Below are 9654 nucleotides of genomic sequence, written 5' to 3'. Positions count from 1 at the left end.
TTCAGGTTTGCAACTATTATCCCGAGATGTCATTTGGTTTTGGCATTCCTGGACTTTTCATTTTGTAACAAAATAGTATTAATTTCTATTGAAATAGGCCAGGATGGATTTGAACCTGCAGGTTCTGTCCTGGTCTCCTGTGTGAGACCAAGAGTTCTCCTGTTAACACGGGGCTAAATGTAAAGAACAACCTGTGATATCCATGAGTCAACCACACCCCATATTGTAAAGATGCTTCAGTAGAATTCTGGCTCTGATTCTTAAGGGCAAAGAACAACTTAGTCCAGTGAAGCATAACAAATAAAGGTCTCTTTAAGTCCAGGCCTCTATCTAAATGCCAAGTATTGCTCCAAGGGTATCTCATCTTAAGCCATTCGCAGTTCAGCCTGATGAGAGCCAAGGACATAACTGAAGGTGGTGACAAGACAGAAAAAGGGGTCTTTATGCAAAGACAACCTGAGGGTTTCATAACTTGGCCAAGGTCTGTTCCAGTCTATACAATCCTATAATATAAACCCCCTTGGGATTTACATTAGTGGCCACAGGTCCTGCAAAGCCATGCTTACCACAAAGTGCTCCCCTGCAGAAGCTGTGGACTCTATCCCAATAGAACCACAAGGACTTCAGTGCAACAAGTTGGAGACCCGCCCCATAGACAACTGGGTGGTCTGTGATAAGGCTGTGTCTGCTGTCATATTTCTTCCATGAGATGTATTGTTATAAATCATAAGGAGGCTGGCATGAAATTATATTGCTAAGGTCTATTTAACTCCCAGATGATTTCTCATTTTCTTTCACATTCACCTAAAGAACCACTCCTATCATATTTTTAAAAAAGAGGGGACATTTAAATTTCTCTGAAATAAACTCATTATTTTTTTCATATACAAGACATAGAATATAGAATATTACATGTTTGTTCTCTGTACTGTATATGATACATGTTTGTATTAGCATAGTTTACTTACATCTAAATGCAAACATGAAGCCCTGGCCAGATAGCTCGGGTGGTTGGAGCATTGTCCCGGAGCACAGAGATGCCAGTTTGATCCCCAGTCAGGGCACATACAGGAACAGATCGATGTTTCTCTCTCTCTCTCCTTGCCTCTGTCAAAAAAAAATATGCAAACATTTAGTATTAGCAGAGATCAAAATAATAAACTGTGCAATGATTTTACATCTCTAATATCAACTTAGAAAAGCTGCCTCACTCTTCCACACTCAGCCCGAACTTATCAATAAATCCCCATCCTTACACGGTATCAATACAGGTCACATAACGTGCTCTGCTTTTCTCCACTGAAGACTATTAGTAGACATTTAGCATGGGAGAACAGATTAGAAAAACAAACAAATATAAATAAACCAAAATAGGCTAAGGCAATCTAAACATATTCATTAGCTATATTCTCCAGTTAATACTCAATTTTCTGATTTCTAATATAATCAAAATACCTAGAAAAGAATTTTTGTTTTCCAAGAATATGTCATGCTTACAATAATTATCTTTTTAAAATCTCTCATTTGTACCACTTCAGTCATACAATGTATCAATAAATATAAGATGTGAATAATAGCAATTTATTACATTTCTGAGACATTAAAAACCTTTACATTATTTACTAGAACTGCAAAAAGATTCATTGGTGCATAAAATGTTTTATAAACTCTTTTTCTACAGGTTGCCTGGAATTTGCTTTATAAATTTACATAAATAAATTATTAACGGATAGATCACAGCAGACTGTACTGAGCAAGGTGAGGCTCCATGGAGCGAATTTTAAACTGTACCCAGCAGTCAAGAGGTGTGTTCAGTATCAGCCAGAGCACAGGTTCTGCTTTGTAATCCTTCACAACTCTCCCATTTCATGATTTTCCAGGCAGTCTCTTCTGTGTCCTTCAACACATTTAATCTTTCTCCCTTCTCAAGTACTCGTGAACACTCTGTGTGGCCTCATTAAAACTGACTCCTACACAAAGTATGGGGGAAACTTAATTGGCTTTCCACGCAAGTCTGTTTGTGACTGCGTTTGATATAAACACTATGCTTATTAGCCTAAGTGAAGGAACAAACGAAGAAAGGTATTAGCAGTACTCAGACAACATTACTAGAGCAGGAGCAAAGCAGCATGCTGCACGGTATGCCAGCGCTCTACCCACACCACACACAGCAAGGAGTGGTAATGTATAGCTCAACAAGAAATGGCATTTGGCATGCAAATTAGAGGAAGGGCAAGGCTCCCAGGCCTGGCTCTGCACCCACTCAGTGTAAACTCAGACTTGGAAACAATTAAGCTGGCCTATAAATCCAAAGCCCTGGGAAATTAATGGAGTCCTAAATCATGAAGGCACAAGGAAGGCAGAGGAAGAATACGCATTAGCCAGTTCACATGGTGGTTTTATGGATGCTCCTAAAAGGCAGGAGCCGAGAGGACTCTTGTAAACCACGTATTACATTTTTTGAGGCATTGAAATTATACTATTAGATCATACTACTGTTGGCATTTGGAATGAAAACTTTAAACTTGATCAGGAGGATCAAGAAGCTAATTTTTAAAGGCTCATTTGAAGAGTTTTGGGGGAATTATCCATCCACTGTCTAGATCTGGCAAGGTTATTGGTAATACAGTCATGCACACATAACAACAGTCCCAGCAATGACAGAACGCATGTACTATGGTGGTCGCATAAGATTATAATGGAGCTGAAAAATTCGTAACCATCATATGTACCTCCTGATCCCATCATTTTCTCCTGTACTTGATTTAACCTCATGTTGCTTTCTACAGTGACATGCTGGACAGGCTTATAGCCTAGAAGCAATAGGCTCCGGCACATAGCCTCTGTGTGTAATAGGCTGCACCATCTACGTTAGTGTAAGTGCACTCTATGATGTTCACACAGTGGTGATAGCACCTAATGACAAAGTTCACAGAAGGCATCCCCCTCACTAAGCAGTACACGACTAATCCAATTGTAACAATGTCCGAAGGAAAGAAGCCCGATCCCCTTCTTATTCACCATCGCACCCCACTCAGGATATTTCCTTCCCCCCTTCAGTCTCCTGCCTTCCCACCTACTCTCTTCTCATTTCTCTTCATGCAAATGAAAGGGGAGAGAAGGAGTTGACCTATAATTGTTGTCTACTCAGCCCGATGGTCATCCAAGCTGAAGAAAAGAACCAGAAATAACCTTCAGGCTGCAGGCTGGGCGAGCGACACATTCTGCTCTTGCATTGATAAGACCCTCTGTTTAAAGTGCAACACAGAATGAAAAAAGGCATAGATTTCAAAATTTCTTAGACAAATATCATATCTGAATCTAAAGCTGTCCCTGAGTCCTCTCCTGTCCTTTGCTGAAGGTGTTTGTGGACAAAAAAAAAATGCACAGGTTGGATACAGCAGGTGCCAGTCAATTGACCAGAAAGCACTAACTTTAAAATTTCTAAAACTAAACACTAGAAAAATTACCAGCCAAAGCTACTACATTTCCTCATGTTTTCATAACCTACTGATTTGTTTATTGGTTTTCCAAAGCATGCACTCAATCTGGAGCACCATATTGTGAATAAAAGCAGACCATTTGTTTACCCTGAACAGGCCTTGTTATGATGTGCTGACAGGGGCTACTAATCAACAGTAATCAGTTGCACAATATAATTTTTAAAATCACCCCAATGCTTGCAATATAACAGCATTTAAAATGCTAAAGCAATTATGCACTTGATGAGGTTTAACATAGGGGGAAAAAAAGGTGGACTATAGATTTGGGTGGAGGGAGGATATTATGTCTTTAAGAGAAAATTACTTGTATTGATATATATATATATAATTGATGTACATAAAGTAATGATAAAAATATAGATATTGTAATATTTTTATCATTACTAAATATTTTTGTATTGCAAATATTATAAACTACATTATCAGTGTGCATTAACATGTCTTTTTTATAATGCTGCACCTTTGAACAAAACTTTAAGATTGATAAAGACATTGCTAATGCTATGTATTTTATCTATACTGAAGAATTCTGCAGGCTACTTAACTATAAAATTTGTGATTTGTTCATCATGTCTCCAAATGTTGAATTATTTACAAGATTTTCCCGTTGCAAATAACATTTAACACAAAGGAGTACATCTCACTCCGACGGCTTACAGACACATGATTGCTATCAGCCACTGTTCTGTAGTTGGCAGCAGTCATAACAAGGTTTGAAAGTGCATTTAAAAAATAGCCTTTCTCAACCCTCCCATCCAGGCCAAGTTTCCTGTCACTCATCCTCCAGGCTCCATGCTCACCTCCTGCTCCCTTTAGTGAACAGGACGGGGATCCTCAGCACTTGTGAGTCTGGGATGTTTTCTCTTTCTCCTTCATATCTAAATTTATTTTTAAATTAAATGTACTGGGGTGACATTGGCTAATAGGATCATATAGGTTTTGAGTGTATATTTCTATGACACATGATCAGTATATTGCACTGTGCCCTTTAGCTCTTTCGTGTGGCCCAGTGAAAGCAGGTCTCTGCAGGGAAAGCAGATGTTGCCCTTTAACACCTGGGCTCTGCTGTCTCCCGATGGGGATGCTGAGTCGGTTCAATGTTTGCCAACATTTCCTTAAAGGAAGGCTCACAGGAAACTAAAGTAAGTATCTGGGGAATGATGATGTAGCCCCAAGCATAAAAGGACAGTTAATGTGGCAAAATCTTCTCTCTGTCTCAATTCTGAAAGGAGGCTCGCCGGTTGCTGGGAGCTGCACAGGGGAGCCAGAGGACCAGAAAAAGCCAAGTGAGGATGCGCAGTGGCTATTTCAGCTCAGGTGAGCCCCTAGCTACTGGCATGGTCTGGGGTCTTAGTTAAAAATAAATGGAACACATTTATGGTGGTGACAACCTCCCCAGAACAACACAACTTTCACTGAGAACCTCCTTCCTCCCTCTCCAGGAGAGGAGAAAACACAAGAAGCTGCACCTGGTGCAGAGCCCCAATCCCTTCTTCACGGATGTGCAACGCCCAGGATGTGATAAAAATACCACCGCCTTCAGCCAGGCACAAGTGGCAGCAGTTCTGTGTTGGCTGCTCCACGGTCCTCCCTCAGCCTGCAGGGGGACCAGCAAGGCTTCCAGAGGACGCGCCTGCGGAAGGAAGCAGCACTCAAAGCACCTGAAGCAAGGTGAGTGAGCAACCGTCCCAACAAACACATTTTGGATACATCCTGTTTACCTGCTGGTGGGATCCTAGCTCACGTCTTCAGGGGCAACCAGAAGAGAAGACTCCTACTGCCATACAAGGAAACCTGCAAAATAAAATGAAGGCAGTTTCCAAGTCAAAAATCCACAGTGATGAACTTAAGGACTCCTTACCTGGAAAGGTGGAAGCTGTTGATGCCAACACTGCAGGGAGGGTAATGAGGACGATCTGGCAGGAAACCTCCAGGCCTTGTGGAGGACACCTTCACGTTGATCCATGCATTGGCCAGAACAAAGGAAGATAACTGGTATTTAATAACACGTCCAGGACAGATGCTTTACTTTAAATCTCGTATGGTCATAGGAATATCTATCAGAAGCATTCAAAACCCGGCCCTCTAGGGAATTGTTTTGCTTCTTACTAGGCTAAGAGGTGGCTCCATCTTTTTGGCTTTTTCTTATCTCCAAAGTAATAAACTTCTCCAAGGCTAACCTCTTATTTCTTCCTATTATTTTACAGAAAAAAATTTTAATCTTCTGCCACTTGTAAGTGCCTGTGACTTTCCCTTGCACTTGTTTCCCTTCTCCAAATTTGTGGCAATCTCTGGTGACTGGATTTCTCATTCTAATCCCTCTCACGTAAAATGTTTCTTTGGATCTCCAGTGACCTCTTAAATCTAAGGGTCCCTTAGCTTTTATTACTCAACACATCGCCTGACCTGTGGTGGCGCAGTGGATAAGGCGTGGACCTGGAATGCTGAGGTCACCGGTTCAAATCCCTGGGCTTGCCTGGTCAAGACACATATGGGAAGCAACTACTGCAAGTTGATGCTTCCCACTTCTCCCCCCTCTTTCTCTCTCTCTCTAAAAATAAAACAAAAAGACATTACTCAATACATCATTTTTAGGCAGCATTCTGATTTGTATATAACACTGCCTATAATAAAACACACAAAACATAGGTGATAGATAGATGATAGATGATAGATAGATAGATAGATAGATAGATAGATGATAAATAAATAGAGATATAGATAGATAGATAATAGATAGATATAGATGATAGATGATAGATAGATGATAGATAGATGACAGATAGATGATAGATAGATAGATAGATAGATAGATAGATAGATAGATAGATAGATAGATGATAGATAGATAGATAGATAGATAGATAGATAGATAGATAGATAGATAGATAATGGCCACTATAGTATGGCTTCTGCCTGCTAATCTGTGACACACCATAAATGCTGCAGTCTTCCCTGTTCTTACTCATGGCATCCTGTATTTTTCTTCCTAGCACTTAACCCACAATCTTTGTATCTTTTTCTATGTGTCTCACACGAGTCATGTTATACATTCATAAAGGGAGACCATATAGAATTACATACCTAAACAGTTGCCTATTTTCTGTGTCTTTTCTTATGTACATTTCATGAAATCAGGGACTGTGACAATTTTTTTCTACATCATTCCACCAGTGCATTAGAGTACCTGACACACAAGAGGTGCAAAATAAAAAAATTTTTTGATAACTCAATATTGAGAAAGATGAAAAAGACGGCTCTATCACTCTGCAATAGCACCAAGTCCCTCGATGCTTTCTGCACATCCATGGCAGTCAGCGACTCCCTCCATCACTGGGCAGATTCAGACAATGCGTCCTCCCTGGCCCGATTCAGGAGAATGCAGATGCCTCTCAGTGGGTGGGAGGTGGGGTAGGGGTGGATGTGAAGCAGAAAAGAGCCTCAGTGGCTCTTCACTGTTTCAGAGACATTCTCCTTGTTAAACAATTCCAAAAACTTCTAATTATTTTCATGATGTTCTTTTCTACTTTGGGTCTCCAAAATATGTGTGAGCGTGTGTGATATACTCAACAGGAGTATATCATAAAATTATGCATTTTCAAGTTTTATGACATAAAATCAAGTTTTGAAAGCTTAATTCTGGATACTCAATGGTACTTACCCCCTTTCTAATAAGTATCAATTTCAATTCAGACATTCATTAATATCTTTTTATTACTTCTCATTATTTTCACATTTTCAGTATATGTTCTTCAAAATAAAATAATAGCTTTATCACAAACCATGCAAATCAACTGATATATATTAACTCAGATTGAAAGAATCTGCTCAAATGAAAGGGCATCATCCAAGATGCGAGGAGTCACATGAACCACTCAGGGGTAACTCATCGAAATTACCATAAATTGACACTGTGACAGAGCAAAGCCTAGTAAGAGGAACCCACACCTGTCTCCCTATAACCCTCCTTCCCTATGAAACCTTTTATCACCAAAAACAAGTTATACAGATCTAAAGTTAACCAAACATTTGTAAACCACAATTCTAATTTATTATTGACCAAGTGTTTTAGTCCATTGATTATAGATAAAGCAGTTTATAATTTATAATTAGAATTTAAAATAAAAATCTATGAAAAAGTCCTTAGACAGTATTTCTTTAATAATGAAAACCCATGTAAAGCCCCCAAACACCATTTATGATTTTTAGCCTTTCCCTATTTTTTTCTTCCAATAATTACATTTTTTTCAAGTCAACTGAAACCTTTATCATGCTATTACACCTGTTTTTATTTTTTCATATTATTGTTTAATCTTTGTGCACATGCAAACACATTTTATAATTATAATCACAGTACTCAATATTTTATTAACTATAGCTTTCAATTACTATATGCTTACCATTTCTATATTATGAAATCTTTAATATTGTTGTTCATGGCTGCCTAATACCTCCTCCATAAGCATAACAATATTATTGAAAATTTAGAACATTTTTTGTGCTATTAAATACATTTTTACATATACATTTTTTGTCTTTTCCTTGATATAGATTTCCAGGAGAGATAATAAAGATCAAAGCCTGTGAAACTTTTTGTGGCTCTTTTTCATTACTCCAGAAATTTGTGAGTAAATCTCTTTTACAAAAATCTCACCACAATTTACTTTTAGCTTTAATTTTTTTTCTTGTAACAGGTATCAATTAGTATCTATTATTAATTATCCGTGGAGTTGAACATTATATGTTCATTCTGTAGGATTACATAAATCGTCTATTCATCCATTCACATTCTTATCCCATTCTTCTATTTCCTTCTATTTTTTAAAAGATCTTTTTAATAGGCTGTTTGAACCATGAACATAAATCTCTTAATCTGACCTAAATGCAAAAAGGCAATAAAAGCAAAACCAGCACACACTTGCCCTGTTCCCGTAGAGAACTAGGCTGGCTGTCCCCATAGACACATGAACAGAAGAATACTTTCAAAGGAAATACCGACTGCTTATTCCAGTCAGTCCTGTGACACGAAGAAAGAAGAAAATGTACTCTTATGGATTTGATGGCCACACCTCATCAGGAAGTTGTAAATTTTACTTTTAAATCAACAAGTAACTTCTCAACAAACACAGTGATTGGTCATTAATGATGAAACAGGTTAAATGTAATTAAGCATCCAACTAAGGAGAGGGAAGACTATGCAACTCATTCATCATGACCCATCTGATTTACACGGCATTCATCACTCGGGGAAGAGAAAGGTTATGATCATTTGTACACTGCGTTTTTCAAAGTACTGGGTGGGGGACATGCCCCATATCACTTGACATCACAGAGAAGGGCAACCCCACGGAGCACCCAGTGTTCGGGTGACTGAGTCGTCCTGAGGTCTACAGCAGTGATGTAATTCAGGTCCGTTCGGACTGGCTTCTTGTAGATGGGGCAGGAGTAAAACCGCAGATCTCTTAGAGCTACAAAAAATTCATAAAAGAAAACAACTTGGTGAATTTCTAATTTAAGCAACCCAAACAGTGCAAAGCCAAATGAAGGTTATTCCAAAGAGAAATGGGTTTGGTAAAATGAAGGAAGTTCTCCCTGAGGTCAGTCAGTCCCTATATGTGAAGCAGCCACTACTGCAGGTTTACAGTAGAGATAACAAGATACCCAGATATATTCAGGTTTATCCCATGGGCCTCTTGTCCCATGTCCGTAACAGTCACCCTGCCCACATAACATGCCCATGCACCTTGCACTGCTCCCTCCCTCTCCTGTCTACCTGTCAATTCATCCTTCCCCTCCACCCTTTCTCCTTTACTTCCCTACCAAACCTGGTGCTCTCACACCCTCTCTCTTCTCCCCTGAAAGCTTACATCTGGTGCAAGGCACCTGTCCCTTTTAATCAAACATCCAAACCAGGACTCATTATTATTTTACTATTATTATTATTTCAAAATCCTGTTTTCAACCCTCTGTGACACAGTCCAAACCACATTTGAAATCACAAGACAAAGGCGGTTCCCCACTCCTGCCACGTGGCATGAGTTCTCCACATGTGTAGAGATTTATTTGTGGCTGGGAAGCAGAGTCCTGGCAGAGTTCAACTCCCTGAGATTCCATCCACCTTTCTAAAGTAGAGGCCTACTTGGAGTATCCA

At 39.2% G+C, this 9654-nt stretch overlaps 1 protein-coding gene across 3 annotated transcripts in view; it reads right to left on the bottom strand.

The window, feature by feature from the left end:
- Nucleotides 1–7237: 7237 nt before the first annotated feature.
- The window catches only part of DNAH5 (dynein axonemal heavy chain 5), a 316293-nt gene continuing 313876 nt past the window's right edge, over nt 7238–9654 (bottom strand). For all 3 annotated transcript variants that reach the window (XM_066374372.1, XM_066374367.1, XM_066374381.1), the window contains one exon: nt 7238–8971. In XM_066374372.1, the coding sequence (XP_066230469.1) occupies nt 8820–8971 (152 nt within the window). In that variant the 3' untranslated portion in view covers nt 7238–8819. The remainder of the gene's footprint in view (nt 8972–9654) is intronic.

This window comes from Saccopteryx leptura, chromosome 1 (genome assembly GCF_036850995.1).
Source record: "Saccopteryx leptura isolate mSacLep1 chromosome 1, mSacLep1_pri_phased_curated, whole genome shotgun sequence".
Classification (NCBI taxonomy): domain Eukaryota; kingdom Metazoa; phylum Chordata; class Mammalia; order Chiroptera; family Emballonuridae; genus Saccopteryx; species Saccopteryx leptura.
This window is presented reverse-complemented; position numbering and strand designations above follow the sequence as displayed.